Here is an 18,529-nt window from a genome sequence, read left to right as displayed (position 1 = left end):
GAAAGAACACATTCCCTTTTTTTTCAGCCCCCTCTTCTTGGTTTCCTTTGCATTGGCTCCAAATTTTAGGGTACCAATTAGTCTAGAATTTATTTTTTCATTGAGGGTGTTTTTAATTCATTTTTCTCTCTTGACCCTTCCTGATTTTCTATAGGACAAAAATGAATGCCAAAAAGTTAGGAAAAAGAAGTTCAACATCATTTCCCATTCTGAAATCAAGAAAAAAACACACCTTAACTTCTATAAGGGTAAGAAGTATCTATTTTCAACCAAAAGCTAGAGTGGGAATGGAGTAAAGGAAGAAAGGGGAATACCTGGACTAAATAGTGATCACTTGGTCATAAACCTGTAAGATGTAATGAGTACATGAGGGAAAGAAATGGAAAGGATATTTGCCATAGTGGGTCTTGCTTCATTATGCTTTTTGATTTTGAAGTGGTAAAACTCACCATTAAAGTTGACATAGAGAGAGGTCAGAACTGAGAGCTTGATTTCTTGATTTGAGATTTTTCAGAGCTTCCAAACTTCCCCACTCTTCCCTGTGAGCCTGTGTTTTTGGAATTCTTGACTTAGTGTCCTTTTTAAAATTAATTGTTTTATTTTTTCTGGTTATACATGTATATTAACTTTTTAAATACATATTTCTTATGAATCATGTTAGAAGAGAAAAATCAGAACAAAAGGGAAAATCCACGAGAGAGAAAAAAAAAAAGCAAAAAAGAGAAGTAAACATAGTTGAGCTAGTGTCTTTAACTTTGCCTTTTACTTTGCTCTATGTATACGTAACAACAGCAAAAGTTTCCTGGAGTAATTTTGTCTGGTGTGCATTCAAGAACAATTACAAAACAGGTATGTTACTTATGTCTGGTGTCAACATGTTTATAACTCTTACAGTCTCTCTCTTTTTGCACTGTGTGCTTTAAAAGCCAGAAGAAGAAGAATTTGACCTTCTGGAAATTATGATAACTTTGTAATATTGAGTTTTTCAGCCCTGGATTTGGAGCAAATGCAAAGGAAACCAGGGAGAGGATACTGAAAAGCAAGGGAATGTGTTCTTTCTCTTCCTTGGAAGAGATAAAAGGCCAGTGAAGGGAAGACTCAGAACCTTTAATGAAAAATACTGATCCTACTGAAGGAAGAAGTTCACATGAAAATATCAAGTTTCAATGATTTTGTTGAAAGAGGATTGTATTTAATATGAAAGCACTTGGAATCAAATTTCAGATTGACTCTTTGCAGTTTGTATGATGTTGGACAATGGTCTTCATCTCTCTGGGTCTTAGTCTTCTCTGTGAAATGGAGGAGCTTAGACTAGAATTCAGGGCTTCTTAAACTTTCTCCACTCCATTTTTTTTTGCCTGAGAATTTTTATGTGACCCCCCAGATACATAAAATGGGCATACAAATCAAACATTTATTGATAATAAATCATAATTTTGTGACCCATGTGACACATGAGACTTTATATGGGGTTATGAACCATAGTTTGAGAAATTGGGGTCGTCTAGATCATCTCTAAGGATTTTTCCAGCCCAAGAGATTTATTAATTTTATGATTTATTTGGAAGAATGCATCATGGCATCTTGTTCTGGGGAGTTTTTGCAACTGTTTTTTACTAGAAGCATTAAAGTTTTGACTCCTTGGTCTAGGCTTCTGCTCAAAGCATAGATCCAAATATAGGGCATAAATTTACTTTGGCATTCACTGGCTTGGTCAGTGGAAGGAAGGCTGTGGCATAGCTCATTGCATAATGCAATGAAAAAATATCTCCTCCTTAACTACATAAAAAAAGGTTTGGACAATCAGGAGATATGGGTTATATTATGTAGTGCCTAGCACAATCACTGACCAACTCTTTTTTTTATAGCTGATCTTGTGTGAGGAGCTTTAAGACACACATGATTATTTCTCAAAGATTTCAGGGACACTTCTGTGATCTCACTAAATCTAATTATCTATCAAACCTGTTGTGTTTCATGAAAAGTCCTCAAAGACTATGCAAATGTGTACAGCAGTTGGAAGAGTTTCGTTTTCTTCTAAAAGTCCCCAAAGTGGAGATATGATTTCATATCCAAGAAGTGCCTCTCCAAGCTATACTCACCAGGTGAAGCTGCTGTCTCTGGGGGATATAAGTGGGCAGTGGTCCAAGATGGGGAGCAACATCCTTGAGATTGCATTAGAATTATCTCACACATACCTTTTTCTTCTCATCTTCAGTCTAAATAAGATGGGTGTCGATGACTTCCTAAGTGTTAACTTTACATTTGATTCTCAATTTGAACATTGGTATTTAGGATAATTTATAGGGTAATTCCTCCATATGGTGATCGGGAGCAGCTGAAAGACCCCAGAACCATACATTTAGGATTTATTCTAAGGAATGAGGTTTTCCACACCACCCCCCATTTTGAATAAGAAAGATCAAACTCTAATCCCTACTACTTCTGGGTGCTACTGTGAAGATGACTATAATCATTTTCAAAATATTCAAAATAAATGAGCTTCAAGGAAACTCTTTGGTACATTTGAATGATTAATTTATTGATTATGGGTCATTGGCAATAGTAATTGTATCCTAGTGAACTAAAACTTTTTAATACTAGAGGCCTAAGACAAAATTGGATGGGGTGATGCAAAGTGACCTGATCCTTCAATGGAAAGTCAGGGATATATAAAATAGTATAAAATGTGATTTCTCCATCAAGAAACTTACTATATGGATGGGAAGATATAAGTGCCAAAAAAAGTCTTACAGATTGAATTTAACTATTTGTGTTAACTAGGAATTCAGAGTATGGAAAGAATATTCTTAGGATAACTTGGGAAAGTGTTCATAGACATATAGGATTAAAGCTGGGCTTTATAGGATGGACAGGATTTTTTTTGAGGTAATTATAAAAGAAGTGACTTACCCAAGATCACATAGCTAGTACATGTCTGAGGCTAGATTTGGATTCAGGACTCCAGAGTTGGTACTTTATCCTCTTTGCCAAAAACTGCCCTACCAGATGGGAAGATTTATAATGAGTAGAATAGAATGTGTGTGGGATTAGGGAAGGGGAGAGATTTTCAAGGAAGAAGAAATGAAAAAAGGTAAGATAGTAACTAGTCAAATTTTACAAGTGACAAATCATAAGGAAGCCAAGATTCCTTGCAACACGATTATACTGTTTTGGAGCAAGTCATTGTTATAGCTTTGGATCCAGAAGACACCTTACAGGTCATCTATTTCAATGCCTTCATTTTATAAGTAGAAACTGAGTATTAAAGAGATTAAATGATTTGTCATACAGGTAATAAGTAGCAGTCAGAGTATGAATATGAATTACATAAGTGCTCTCTCTACTGTGCCGCAATGATTTTTCAAGGCAGGCTAGGCCAAAATTAGAAAGATTTGAGCTAAATTGTGGAAGTTTGAATATTTTCAGAATTGAATAGCAGAAAAGGAGTTGAAATCACATACTCAGTGAGCCATCAGAGGTTTTTATCAGGGAATCAAGGATGAAGCAACACTAAGCATTCTTAATTCTGTCTTTCAGTCATCCCAAATGGATAATAAAATTCAAAACCAACAACCAAGTTCCAAGCACAAGAACCAGAGGCTGAACCGATATTTGCGTAAGGTAGAGAATTCTGTGTACTTGTTTCCTTCTTTCTCCAGCACAGAGTAGGATGAGGGTGCCTTTTTCAAATACCTGGACACAACACCCTGGAAATTGTCTTGCTACTTTAGCTGTTACTACTTCTTTTTTGTCCTCTTCCCACAAGATTTCCTAAAGATTTTAATATGTTTTTATTTCATCAAACATTTTCCAATTCCAAATACACAATTTTAACACTCATTTTTAAAAATTGTGAGTTCCAAATTCCTCTCTTTCCTGTCTTCTCCCCTAACCTGAGAAGTCAAGCAATGTATTCTTTATACATGTAAATATGCAAAACATATTTCCATAGGAGCCATGTTGCAAAAGAAAACATACACAAACAAGAAGAATAGAGAAAGTTTAAAAAGTATGCTTCAGTCTGTACTCAGAGCTTTATCAGTTTTCTCTCTGAAAGTAGATAGCATTTTTTATACGGAATCCTTTGGATTTTTGTCTTGATCAGAATAGGAAATTCTTTCACAATTGATCATCCTTACAATGGAAACTGATTTTAGACTTAAGTAGTTTTAATTTAACTCATGTATAAATTGATTCAATTGCATAAATCTAAACTAAGAGAAATAGAGGAAATGGAAGCTTCTGTTACAAGCAGAGGGATTTACTTTAAGTAGTAGAAAGGATTTCTTCCTTTGGGGGTTATGAAACACTACAAGGTAATCATTGAGGGAAGCTATGGAATAACCTTCCTCTGCAGAGTTTTACAAGTAGGTTTAGGGATCAGTCATAGCTTTGGGATGGATAGAGTGCTGCAAATGACTTCTTGGTTAAGGTTTAAAAGGATATCTCTTTTTGCAGAAAACAAACACCAGTATTACCTTACTCCCTCATTTGGATAATCGTGGGAGGAAGAATGTGACAGCTGTGGCAAAGATCTCTTCTCAGGACAGTAACCTCCCACTCATCAACAGCAAAAGTTTGGCAAAGGTACTGTCAATGTCTCAGATTGATGAAGATCTCAAGCAGGTGTTGGATGGAAAAATCCTTGGTTACCAAGAGTGGGATCTGGTTGAGAAGTCACTTAGTTTTTCTGGGCCTCAGTATCCTATGATCCTATGTGTGCTTATATTTCCTTAGAATACAAATTATAGTGATATATAATTGAAACCTCATGGGAATGACATGATAGCAAGAGAGACTATCTTTGAAAACTGGTTTGATCTTGAAAAGAAAAGCATTAAGTACATCTGAGGGTTAGTCATATAATTCTTTTCCTCTCACTGGCATCTTGGGGCTCCATTCCCTCATCTATAAAACTAAGATCTCTAAGGTCCTTTCTAGCTCTAAAGTTATGTGATTTATTGGGATATTGGTGAGACTTGCTACTGAATAGCAAAAACAAGAAAATTGAATAGGTGTGTGGAGAAAAGTGATTTTTCTTCTTTACTATATCTTTCTTTCAGGGAATATCTATCTCTTAATTTCCTTTAAACTGGTAATAAGGTCTCCACACAGATAAGGGCCCAAAGGAACAGATTTCTTCTTAGGCTAGAAAGAATCTTGCCTGACTTTTATTAGCTGGGTATGGCAGTAATGACTTGTGGGCTTTTCCTAGAGTTGAACAGCGTCTCTAAAGAATTAGGTCCAGAAGCTGGTTATGGGAAACAGAGCCCTCCTACAAAGGACCAGTGTAGTTTTTTTGTTTGTTTGTTTGCTTCTATTGCTTTATTTATCAAACTGCAGTCAGTAGAGGGACCAATGGAGCAATGTGTCCAACAACAGAGGGAGAAGACTTAGTCACTCAATAACATCACCAGAAATTACTAGTTGTTTGAAGTCATTAAATACCTTCCAGGAGCATTCTCTGGCTATATTTGCGTTTTTGTTTTTTTCTATGCAGTACCTATTCATCCCACTGATAATGTGGGTATTAATGGGAAAGTGCTCTAGATTTATGAAGGGATGTTTTTATTGTGCCCTCCCTCTTACCCCCAGTGTATAATATCATTAAATCTTAAGCCTTTGCTTTAAACTTTTTCTGTGCTTTGGAAAACTAGAAAAAAAAAGTAAACCCATTATTGGGGGCTACTGATAGTTTTTAATAGTCAGATACACAAAATTCTTTGAATAGTATATGTCCTGGAGCTATCAATAGATACATTATTTGGTAGCTTATTTTCCTCAATGATACTTTGATTATTATAGAATTTGGAGCAGGAAGGAAACTATCCTTAGAAATTTAGAAATCATCTAGCTCAACCTTAAAGGTTTTTCCTAGATGAGGAAACTGAAGTCTGAAGAACATAAATGATTTGCCTAAAGTCTCATAGATAATTAAGTAGTAGGTAGAAATTCAAATAGATTTTCTGACTTTTGATTTGGTGTTTTCTTCACACTCCTTAAGATTGTCTTTCATATAATATTTAGTTGGCTTTCCTCTGAGGGGGAAGAGGAGAATTGATCTATTCTAGTTGTTGACAAGTTAAATTCCCCTGGGGTTAAAGTTTATTCTAAATTATATACAATAATATAAATAATATACAATAAATATAAATAATACAATAAATTAAAAATTTATTCTAAATTACCCACAATAATATAAATAAAAGTTAATTGTATTTTCCTCCTATATCAATCATTTTTAAAAGGCAGTGAATGGTAAAATTAATCCAAAACCAGAAAAGAGAAAAGAAAAAATTCTAGGTGACCTGCAAGTTGATTGATTAGGTATATTCTTGTCAAGGACAAGGGGAAAAGTCTTTCTAGATTGGGTGGTCCTGAAAGCAAATCTTTCTCTCTGTCAGGATAAGCAACGCCATCCATCCTCTGAGATCAAGGCTTCATCCAGCCGCAGCAGCCAAAGTCAAACCTTCAAATCAGAGGATAACCTGACACCCCACAAGATACCTCTGACAGCATCAGGTATAGCCTCTCAGCAAGTTGTGTGTGTGTGTGTGTGTGTGGTGTGTAAAGGAAAAGAAGGGTGAAGTTTTAGGATGGTCAACAAGGAATCCATCAGTGGCTAAACCCTGAGTGTGACTTGATAGAACAGGTCAATTCTTTCCATGTCAGGCCATAATTAAAACTTGACTCTTCCATTCCTATCAATGTGCAAGTTTATCTCTTGTGGGCCTGGATATTGCCCCCATAGCTCCAGTGTTTTGTGGGGCCTTCTCTTTTTCCAATAGGGGATTTCTCTTTTCTTTAGATATCCTTGGAAAACATATATGTTACAATGGGGGGAAAATCATTAGATTTGTAGTGATATAACCTGTGTTTGAGTCCTGGTTCCTCTACTTATCAATTGTATTATCACGGACAATTTTCTTACCTTTTCTAATTTTCAATGTGCTCTCTATAAAACGGGAATAATAACAATTTTACTCTCTGATTTACAGATTTGTGAGGAAAATGTAAAATGCCACCTGTAAATACTAGCTATTGCTATCTATATCATTTGTGCTTAGGGACTGAGAATTTGAACTGAGGTTGCTGGACAAAATGCCTGGTTTGGCTTCCCAGCTGGGAATGGTTGAAGGCAGTCTTGTTTCCATGAATTTCTTATACTATGAAATCACAAGTACATTCTTTGCTCCTGGTCTTATAGGGGTGGTTTTAAGGATCAATGAGATAAAGAACATGGAACTCTTTATTATCACAACACACTGTGTAAATGTAAGATATTATTACATGGTAGAGGAAGGACCTGGATTCAGGTTCTTCTATACTATGCTAGACATAGATTGCTATATATACTAGCTATATGACCCTCTTGTTAGGTGTCACAGTGGCTAGATTATTGGATTTGTGGTTAGGATGATCTGGGTTCAAATCCTCCCTCAAACATTTACTTATGTTCTTTAGATCTCACTTTCCCCATTTGTAAAATGGGAACAATAATAGCACCTACCACACTGGGTTATGTGGTATCAAATGAAATTATATATATATATATATATATATATATATATATGACTTTAGATGCTTTTAAGCATCATATAAATGCTAATTATTATTATACTCATTATTAACTCCCAGATAATGTTTATAATATTATATATTGATGAACATGTTCTGATCTGCATTGGTGAAGAGAATTTCCTCTTCCATGAATTCTTGATACTAATAAAATCACAAATCCAATTTCTATCACTCATCTTAGCTGATGACTGTAAGAATCAAAAAGATAAAGAAAAAAACCACTTTTTATTGCCATAAGGAATTGTATAAATTCAAGCTATTCTTGATATGAATGATTCAAGAAGACCTGACTTCAAATCCTATCTTTGACATATACTGCCTCAGACAATACTCGGACATACCCCATATGATCCCAGACAAGTCAATAAATGTTTATTTAACATTTAACTACTCTGGTAATTCTCTAAGACTGACTTGCTGAGCATTTTCTGATCTGCATTGATGGAATTTTTCCCTTCTAGCTAGCAGTTCCTTATACTGATGAAATCACAAGTTCTTTCCAAAATTAAAAACAAAACAAAACAAAATTGCATGTGAACATGAATGGCTCTCAATTCCTGTAAATAAATGAAATTATATTTCCAAGACCTGAGTCTAATAAAACTGGATAGTTACTTCTTCCATTTTGCTGCATTTTCACTAGGTTCCAGCTTTCTACTCCAGGTAGGGAATGTAAGATAGTACCTTCCAAAGTTACACAAATCATCCTGGCTCACACTCTTTTTAGTAGAGTTTTAAGATGATCTTCCATTGAACTACAGATTTCAAGGGAGAAAAACCCAACAATAATAGAGTTACTGAATTTTTTTTGGGGGGGGCAATTTAATCATTTTATTAACAAGGCCAACCGGTTATTTAATTAAAAAGAATGATCATTTGTCCATCTCTTTTAGACCAAAGACAAATACTTCATTAAGGGTTTTTTGGGACTTATGAGGGAAGACAATGTGAAAGTATGGAAAATAGATGGTACTTGACAAAAATCAAAGAGGCCAGTATCCTTTGATAAACAGATCTTACAGATAAAAGATACAAAGAGAAAAAAATAGATGTCTTCCTTCCTCTAAAAACATTTGATGCAGTCCTGTGGCTCTCGTGTGGTCTGTTCTTTTTCAGTTCAGGCCATTTTTAGAAGTTTCCCACAAAATTGGTCTCAAACTTTACAGATTTTTTAATAAACTAATTTGTTAATCCAAAAGTAGTTTCTGAGTACCTATAATCAGTCAATTATTTGAGTGAACCTATCGTAACTCATCACTATTCTAGATGCTAGGGGATTTGGGGATGGTATCAAACATTGTTATTTAGTCATTTCAGTTGCATCTGACTCTGTGACCCATTTGGGTTTTTCTTGGTAAATATGCTAGAATGGTCTGCCATTTCTTTCTCCAACTCATTTTAGTTGGAGGAAACTGAGGCAAATAGGATTAAGTGACTTGCCTTGAATCAACTACTAAGTGTCTGAAGCCATAGTGGAACTCGGAAGATGACTTTTTTTGATGCCAGGCCAAGCACTCTCTGCACTATGGCACTACACGGGTGCTGTCAGATATTGTACCTGTCCTCAAGTACTTATTGTCACTGTCAAGAGAAATCTAACGGCTGGAACTATCTACTTCCCAAAATCATTATGAGCCAAGGTGCTTTGCAAACCTTGAATGATGGATGACACACAAAATGATGAAAAGAGAATATTTGGGGTCAGATGAACTAGTTTGAATCCTGGCTCTGCCTTGCATAGTTTTGGAAAAGTAACTTCCCATTTCCTGAATTCCAACTGTTTCCTTATCTGTAATATAAAGGCACTGGACTGGACTGGAGTCTCTTAACCATTTTTGTGTCACTGATGTGGGGTTTTTTGGCAGTCTTTCTCAGATTGAAATTTTAAAATAATTGTGGGAGATGCTAAATTTCATTAGAGGTTAGTGAAAAAATATATTTTTTCTTTTTAAGCAAATTCATGTTCCCCATTAAATCTATTCTTGTACCTTTTAGAGGCCCATAGACCCCAAGTTAAGAATCCTTGAACTAAATGAATATGGAGACACCCCTTCTAGTTCTAATTCTTATATTCATAGGTCAGCATTGAATTGCTATGAGGCAGCTATAGTTTAGTGGAAAGTTTGGTATAGTTAGGAAACTTGAATATCAAAGTCTTGAAGACTCTAGATTTTAGAGCTAAAAGAGTTTTGTTTTGTTTTTTAGTCCAATTCCTGTGTATTTTAGATGAGGAATGAGACTCAGAAAGTTTAGTGATTTTTCTCAGTGTTAATATGTCAGTGGCATGTGATTCAGTTAAGTGGCATAGCAAATAAAATATTAAACTTTTAGTAAAAAAAGAACTAAATTTAAACCCAGCCCAAGTCACTTACTGTGACTCTTAATCTCTGCCTGCCTCAGTTTCCTCTTTTTATAAAAATTGGAATAGTAACAGTGCCTATCTCCCAGAAGTGTAAGTTCAGATGTGAATTTTGAAAACCTTAAAGTATTATGTAGAGATAGCTGTTATTCTTATTAATTGTTTTATTATTAAATGGCAGATTTTTGAAACCAGGTTCTCTGACTCCAAATTCAATACTCTTTCCATTAAGGTATGCTGCCTCACTTACTATTATATCAATTATTAAGTGACCCAGCTAGTCAGTGATCTTCTGACTATGTAGTTCCATGACATTATGTAGTCCTGGGTTCTTCATGATTCATCTAGTGATGGCATATATGATGAAATGGAAAGAGTTTAATAGAATTTTAAAAAACCAGCAAGGAGATTGTTACCACATAAGTATAACTGAAATGATAAAAGGTTGTGATTCATATGAACAAAGTTCTTAAACTGAATATGAGATGATATTGAATTGAATATGAGAAAATAACGAGACTAAAAATTTTCAAAAGCAGCATTTGCTTTGGAGATTTTGTGAACTATTGGGAGCACATTAAGAATTTACTCTTCTTTAATTGGAATTTAGTTGATAGTCAATTTGATGGGAACATTGTTTGGAGCCAACTACAAAGATGATTCTTGCTTTTATTTCTCATACAGAAGCCCTAAAATATTACAAGAACCAACTGTCTGTGTATGAGCGAAATGAAGTTCTGGGCTATACAGAACTGTGGTTCCTAGGGCTTGAGGCCCAGAAGTTAGATGTGCTTCCTGAAAAACATAACAAGACAAGCTTTGATGATGAACATGGCTCCTATATAAAGGTGAATATGTAAATTATTATGCTAAATGCATTTTATTTCTTAACTGAGTATTTGAGGTAACAGTATTGAAATTCCTCCAGGAATGTGGGATGATTTCTTGTGAAACATAGTAACTCCATTTACTTTTTTATTTTTATTTTTTTTTAATTTTTTATTTAATAATTACATTATATTGACACTCGTTTCTGTTCCGATTTTTTTCCCCCTCCCTCCCTCCACCCCCTCCCCTAGATGGCAAGCAGTCCTTTATATGTTGGATATGTTGCAGTATATCCTAGATACAATATATGTTTGCAGAACCGAACAGTTCTCTTGTTGCGTAGGGAGAATTGGATTCAGAAGGTATAAATAATCCGGGAAGAAAAACAAAAATGCAGATAGTCATAGTAACTCCATTTTAAAAAAATCATTCTTATACCACTACACACCTCTGAGATTGGCTAAGATGACAAGAAAAGATAATGATGAATGCTAGAGGGGATGTGGGAAAACTGGGACACTGATACATTGTTGGTGGAACTGTGAATGGATCTAGCCATTCTGGAGAGTAATTTGGAACTAAGGTCAAAAAGTTGTCAAACTGTACATACCCTTTATCCAGCAGTATTACTACTGGGCTTATATGCCAAAGAGATCTTAAAGAAGAGTAAGGGACCTGTATGTGCAAGAATGTTTGTGGCAGCCCTCTTTGTAGTGGCAAGAAACTAGAAATTGCATGGATGTCCATCAATTGGAGAATGGCTGAATAAGTTATGGTATATGAATGTTATGGAATATTATTGTTCTGTAAGAAACAACCAGCAGGATGATGTTAGAGAAGCCTGGAGAGACTTACATGAACTGATGCTAAATGAAATGAACAGAACCAGGAGAATATTGTATACGGCAACAATGAGATTATATGATGCTCCTTTCTGATGGATGTGGCTCTTTCCAACAACGAGATGATTCAGATCATTTCCAATGACTTTGTGATGGATAAAACCATATACACCCAGAGAGAAGACTATGGAAACTGAGTGTGGACCACAACATATCATTTTTACTCTTTCTATTGTTGTTTGCTTGCATTTTGTTTTCTTTTTCATTTTTTTTCCTTCTTGATCAGATTTTTCTTGTGTAGCAACTGTATAAATATGTATACATATATTGAATTTAACATATATATTAACATATTTAACATATATTGGATTACCTGCCATCTAGGGGAAGGGGGTGGGAGGGGAAAAAGGGGAAAATTCGGAACACAAGGTTTTGCAAGGATCAGTGTTGAAAAATTACCCATGCATATGCTTTGTAAATAAAAAGCTTTAATAAAAATAAATAAATAAAAAGAAAAAATCATCTCAGTTGAATAAATATCGATCTGTGGTATGTGGTATGTAGACTATTGTTCTAGGTACGTACTGAGGGAGATAAAAGATTTAGCAAAGATATAGTGCCCGCTCTTTTAGAGTTTTGAGTCTAGTAAGAGGATAAGACATAGGTTACAGTAATTCAAGAATTTATCTTTTTTGATGGTTTAGCTAGTTTGCACCTGGTCCCCTCCACAGCTTGGTAACTGGTCTTTAAGAATTGCTGTGGCTGTAAAATTTATCATCTTTGAGACAACTTGATGACAAAGCTCTAGGAATTTAGGCAATCTGGTCTTCAGAGGATAACATCCAGCTTGTCAATAGGTTCATACTAGAATATAAGCCTTTCCAATTTAAGGTAATCTGTCAGAGATACTAAGACTTAGTATGTCATTTGAAGCTCTAAAATTACTTCTATGATCAGAACATTAATGAACTAAATATAGATGAATAAGTACATTAGAAAGGCAAGAAATGAAATATATGAATATGAAATGTTATAGCTTCAGTATATAGCTATATATATATATACAACCCAGATCCTAGCTTTGCTCAGAATTCTAAACATCTAATGCAAAGAACCTTCTCTCTAGGCCAGGAGTTCTTATAATTTTGGATGCGTTATGTGTCCCTTTGATATTTTGGGTGAAATCTATACTTTCTCAAAAATGTTTTAAGTGCATAAAAATAAAATATGTATATTTTATATTTATATATTTTTAAAATATACATGTCTATTGTATTATATAATATGTAAACATATATATCATAGTATATGTTATATACTAAATTCTGTAAATGATATTATTTATTTTATTTTAAATTTATTTGAATACACATATATAAATATATACACCCACATATGCATGTACATATAGATATAAAATGAATTATGGTCTCCAGATTAAAAATCACTGCTTTAGACTTTATCATTCCTATTTCATTCAGACCTACACTTTCTTGCTTAAGTAACTAGATTAATGCTAGTTATGCCTTCTTCACTGAGAATATGACCTTATTTCCAAAAACCGTCAGGATTTTGATCAGTGTCTCATTGTGGATTAGGGGTTTCATGCTGATGTTTTCTTTGATAACTGACTCTTTTACTTTTGGGGGAGATAGCAACTCCCTCCTAAAATACTCATCCATGTATTTCTCTGTGCATATCCCTTGTCAAGATATGTATAATATGTATTCAAACACACCAAATATATTCCTTGTATACACATTCATCTCCACACTACACATCTTCCAACACAATGTAATATAAATATTTAGAAGTCCCTTCATTCATTCAAGCCTGCATGCATATAATATTATTTTTAATGCTAATATCACTGTTTTCAAAATATGTTACAATATTTTTCAGTATTCATTTTTGTAAGATTCTGAGTTCCAAATTTTTCCCTCCCTTCCTTAACTCCTCCCCAAAATAGCAAGAAATCTGATATGTTATACATGTACAATCATTTTAAACATATTTCCATATTAATCTTGTTGTGAAAGAAAAATCAGAACAAAAGGAAAAACCCATGAGAAAGAAAAAAACAACAAAAACGTGAAAATAGTATGCTTCGAATCTTGTTCAATCTCCATAGTTCTTTTTCTGGATGCGGATGTCATTTTCCATCTCAAGTCTATTGGAATTGTCTTGGATCATTGTATTGCTGAGAAGAGCTAAGTCTATAATAATTTACACCATCATACTATCTTGCTGTTACTGTGTACAATGTTCTCCTAGTTCTGCTCACTTCACTCAGCATCAGTTCATGTAAGTCTTTCCAGACTTTTCTGTAATCAGTCTGCTCATCATTTCTTATACAAGAATAGTATTCCATTACATTCATACACCATAAATTATTCAACCATTCCCCAATTGATGAATATCCACTCAATTTTAAATTCCTTGCCACCACAAAAGACCCATACATATATTATATGTATACTCCTAGACATATTTCCTTAAGTGTACAAAGATCCATAACTCATATATAGATATTCCACACACCTTTTAAACACAATCACATTCATAGGAGAAGGGATCACAGAATCATAGAACATTAGAGCTGGAAAAAGCCTTAGGAGTCTTCTAATCTTCATATTTACAGAAGAAACAATCCCAGGGAAGCTATGTTAAATGACTTCCTTACCTTGCTGAATATAGACATGAGAATTTTATACTCCATACTCCTCCATAGTGATTTTGACCAAATAAAAATCGGCTAGTTTAGGAGTTAATACCAAATGAAATTTTTGTTTCTGTATCTTGGAAGATCCCTCTAACTTGATGTGTGATAGTAGTCCATGTCTCTTTGTTCAATTCCATTTTCAGATTAAACCTAGTCAAAGCAGAGATGAGGAGAGAGATTCTTGAGGTAAAGAAGAGGCAGAATATAAACATCTCTAACTTGTGGAGAAGCATTAGAAAAGAGTCAGAACTTTTACCATGCCAGTAGCTTATTATTTCAACCCCTACTTCCTCATTGCTTCTCCATTCTTTTTTACAGTTAACTACCTGGTCCTCTTGACAACCCTGTAGCATAAGATTCTAGTTCTAGAAGGAATATCCTCCAATCTCTCTATTCATTTTGCTGATTAAGAAAATCATACTCAGAGAAATAAAATGACTCATGTAAGCTGCTGTTAGTGGCAGAACCAGAGCTAGAGCATAAATACTTCCCTCCTTTCTTCCTATATTAAAACTGTTGGATTGTTTCTGGCCTATGCATACTCAGAACTTGATAATTCCATGGTTGGATAGAACATTTACCTTGTAGCCTCCAAGAGAATTCATACCTTTTAGGCTTTTACAAAGATGAGAGATAGTAGTAGTAGCCTAAATACTGGGAAACTGTTTAGAAGCCTGTTATCGCCTCGTGTCCTTTGTGAAGTAGTTCCACTTATTTGACAATAGTGTGGTTGAGGTAACAAGGCTTGCTTAGCTTTGCTCATTAATGTGAGAACCAGGATGTTCTCTTTTGGTACCTCTCTGGTCCTGGAGAGGAATAATAGGATAACGCTCATAGCAGACACTAGTGTTTTAGTTACCAGTTCCACTGGATAGCTTCAGAGCAAGACTTTCTCTGTGGAAAGCTACCACCCTTGATCATCCTTTACCTAACCATGGTATGGCTTCAACAGGTCCTACATGATCACATTGCCTATCGCTATGAGGTCCTGGAGATGATTGGCAAAGGATCCTTTGGACAGGTGGCCAAGTGTTTGGATCACAAAAAGAATGAGTTGGTGGCACTGAAAATCATCAGGAACAAAAAGAGGTACTGCCCTCTAGAACATTCTAACCACAGAGACATGACCTTATTTTGGTCACCTATCCTGATAATTTTCTTTTCTTTTTCTTTTACCCACTGTCTTCTAGGCTCTCTTCTTCCTTCCTCTCAAAGGAAGGCTCAAAATATTTTTCCTTCATTGAATATTCCCTTTTTAAAATTGATAATTAGGTTCAAGTTAGTAGAGTATGTCATTTTAGGTTTTACCTTGAATTTCTTTGTTTAGGGGAATATAATATTCCATTCTCTTCTTTAGATTTTAGTGGGTGAAGAATAGTTTTGTGTTATTCTAATTTTCTTCCACTTTTACTTGAAGTTCTTTTTCCTGGTTATTTGCATTTTTTGTGTGTGTAATTAAAATTTTTAACTCTAGCCACTGTATATCTTGGAATTAGAACTATAAAGGACTATTTTTTTCTGGAGGCAAACTCTGGATTCTCATATTTGTTGCTTAATTTTCTGCATTCAGAAGTTTTAGGCAATTTTCTTATTTATTATATCATGATGTTCAAATTTTTTGATTTGTCATATTTTTCTAGGTCTGTGATCTTGGAGTTGTCTCTACATATCTTCTCTTTGAAAACAGTGTGTTTTGCTTGCATGGAGATCATTTATTCTGTTTTTGTTTTTTTTTTTTTTTGCCATTATTGCTTTTTTGCTTCTCTTCTTTTTTTGCCTTTTCTATTTATCACTGTCTATGCTAATTTAATGTTTATTGCTTTTCAGATTTAATGGAAAGTAGAGTGGATATTATCTTTGGATTTCCTAACCCTAGGAAACATTGGAGATGAAAAAAGCATACTCCTCTTCTCTTATTTCTCCTTCTTCCCTCCAACCTTTTGTACTTGCTTGGTGATTGAGCAGAGTTGAATTCTGTTTGTTATAACAAGACCCTGGGGGAAAAGTAGGCATGGAATTCCTGGCAGAGACTGCAGATGGAGGGAAATCTCTTGAGTAAATTTTGAAGCATAAAATTGTGGGTCAGTTTTTATGCCCTATTGAGGTATGGAGGTTGGTTGAGGAGGACAAAGAGAGGAACTAAAATAATGGAGAATGAGCATTTTCCATTGTTAATTCATAAGGCTATTAATTTTGTTGAACTTTTTGCTTTTTTGTCCATTGGAAAATAGCTATAGTTACTCTATCTTTGGCATATTCTTTCTGGGGAGCATTTTTGAAGGTTAGTGGGTATTGGGTACTAGAGAAAATACCTTGTCCTCCAATGTGTCAGTAATATGACCTGGAAGGCATTTTTATTACTCTTTATTATGAAGGTTATATTATTATTATTCTTTATTATCCTTTTATCCTTTTATTATTATACATATCATTATTTTATTACTCTCTTCTTGACCTTTTCCTTTGTTTTATTATTACTCGTTATTATCCTTTTATTATTTTTATTGTTATTAAACATTTTATTATTTATTATTATTTTATTACTCTTTTCTGGACCCTTTCCTTTAGGTTCACTTATTTCTTTCTCCTTCCCCCTTTCTAGCCTTTTACCACTTCCCTACTCTCCTCACAATTCTTTTTTTTTTCTGAGGTATTTGGAGTTAAGTGACTTGCCCCAGGGTCACACTGCTAGAAAGTGTTAAATGTCTGAAGGCAAATTTGAACTCAGATCCTACAGGACTTCAGGATGGGTGCTCTATCCACTGTACCACCTAGCTCTCCCGCTCCTCATAATTCTCTCTTTTTTAAAATTCCCATTGTTTCTGTGGGGGCATTATCTAGTTCTCTTTCTGTCTTGTTTTCCTCCTTCTGCCTCTTCCCCTCATTCCTATATTTCCATTCTATTTTTTTCTTTTCCTTTCCCCCATTCTGTTTTCCCACTGTGATAGAAATTCAACAAAAAGAACTATGTAGATAAAGACCTTTTCTTTTAATAATTTATATTAGAATATAGACTATGTATGAGATATAAAAACAGTAGATTCAGAATGTTCACCAATACACAAATAATTTGTCTTATCCCCCCAACCTCGCAATATTTAATATTGTGGTAGGCACTTAATAAATGTTCATTAAATTGAATTATGCTTTTATCCTTAGACTTATAAATAACAAATATAAATACAAATATTTACTCATATACTTCTCATATGATTTCTAATAACAATTTATTAAGTGCCTTCTTAAGGTACTATAGGTATATAACTCAATACCTATATTTAAAAAAATTATGATCTAATTAGTGGAAAATAGATGAAAAACTATTGTTTTGAAACAAGGGATATATATATATCAAGAAGTCCAGGTAACTGCTATAGAAAACCAGAGGCAGGAAAGATCACTTTTACCCAAAGAATAAGGGAAGGATTCACGAAAAGGAACCTGACATATTCTTTGAAGGAAAAAACTTCAAAGAATGGAGATTAGAAATCAGGTGGATGATAGAATGTTTTAGGGGTAGATGAGCAAAGCCATAAGAATCACAGGATTATATAGAGACAGAAGGAAAGTTGAAGATCATCTGGTTCATCCTTATTTTAAAGAAAAGAAAACAAGGCCCAATAATTTGCACAACATTACATAGGCAGCAAATGGTAAAGCCAGAATTTGAACCTAGGTCTAATGACTCTAAATCAAGAGTTCTTTCCATTGTACCAGAAGGAACATGGCAGCATATTTTGCTAGAAATAATGTAGTCCATGAAAAGGAGGAAAATATAAAAAGGCTAGAAATAATACTTGGATCCAGATTATGAAAGATTTTGAATGCCAGAATCAGTAGAAAGTAGGGAGGTTTTTGATAATCAAGCTTAGAATGGCATCTTAAGAAAGAATCATTGCTCAAAATAGCATATTAGAAAATGTTTTTGGTTATCAATGTAAAGGATGGATTAGAAAGAGGAGAGACTATAGACAGGGTAATGAATTAGATACCTATTTAAAACATTTTAGGCAAGAGATGATAAAAGTGTGAATTCAGGGTGATAGCAGGGGAAGTGTGAACTAAGAAATAGAGATGAAGGAAATTTTAGATGTAGGATTGACTTGACTAGATAAAATTCATAAAATTCATTGGATATGGCAGGTAAAGAACTCTGAGGTTCTCCTAGTTAAGGAGCCAGAAAAGTAGCAATCA

At 34.4% G+C, this 18,529-nt stretch overlaps 1 protein-coding gene across 9 annotated transcripts in view; it reads left to right on the top strand.

Moving 5' to 3' along the window:
• The window catches only part of DYRK4 (dual specificity tyrosine phosphorylation regulated kinase 4), a 71,938-nt gene that overhangs the window by 25,111 nt on the left and 28,298 nt on the right, over positions 1-18,529 (top strand). For 5 of the 9 annotated variants that reach the window (XR_007954310.1, XR_007954311.1, XM_052001228.1 and 2 more), the window contains exons 3-9: positions 155-248; positions 793-849; positions 3,541-3,624; positions 4,462-4,590; positions 6,408-6,525; positions 10,628-10,791; positions 15,288-15,424. Coding sequence is in view for 7 of the 9 variants with exons in the window: in XM_052001226.1 (XP_051857186.1) it covers positions 155-248; positions 793-849; positions 3,541-3,624; positions 4,462-4,590; positions 6,408-6,525; positions 10,628-10,791; positions 15,288-15,424 (783 nt within the window). In the remaining 2 variants the exon portion in view is untranslated. The remainder of the gene's footprint in view (positions 1-154; positions 249-792; positions 850-3,540; positions 3,625-4,461; positions 4,591-6,407; positions 6,526-10,627; positions 10,792-15,287; positions 15,425-18,529) is intronic. The other 4 variants (XM_052001229.1, XM_052001230.1, XM_052001231.1 and 1 more) reach the window with 2 other exon arrangements.

This window comes from Antechinus flavipes, chromosome 5 (assembly GCF_016432865.1).
Source record: "Antechinus flavipes isolate AdamAnt ecotype Samford, QLD, Australia chromosome 5, AdamAnt_v2, whole genome shotgun sequence".
Lineage (NCBI taxonomy): Eukaryota > Metazoa > Chordata > Mammalia > Dasyuromorphia > Dasyuridae > Antechinus > Antechinus flavipes.
The sequence above is the reverse complement of the archived record's forward strand: the minus strand, read 5'-3'. Positions and strand labels throughout refer to the sequence as shown.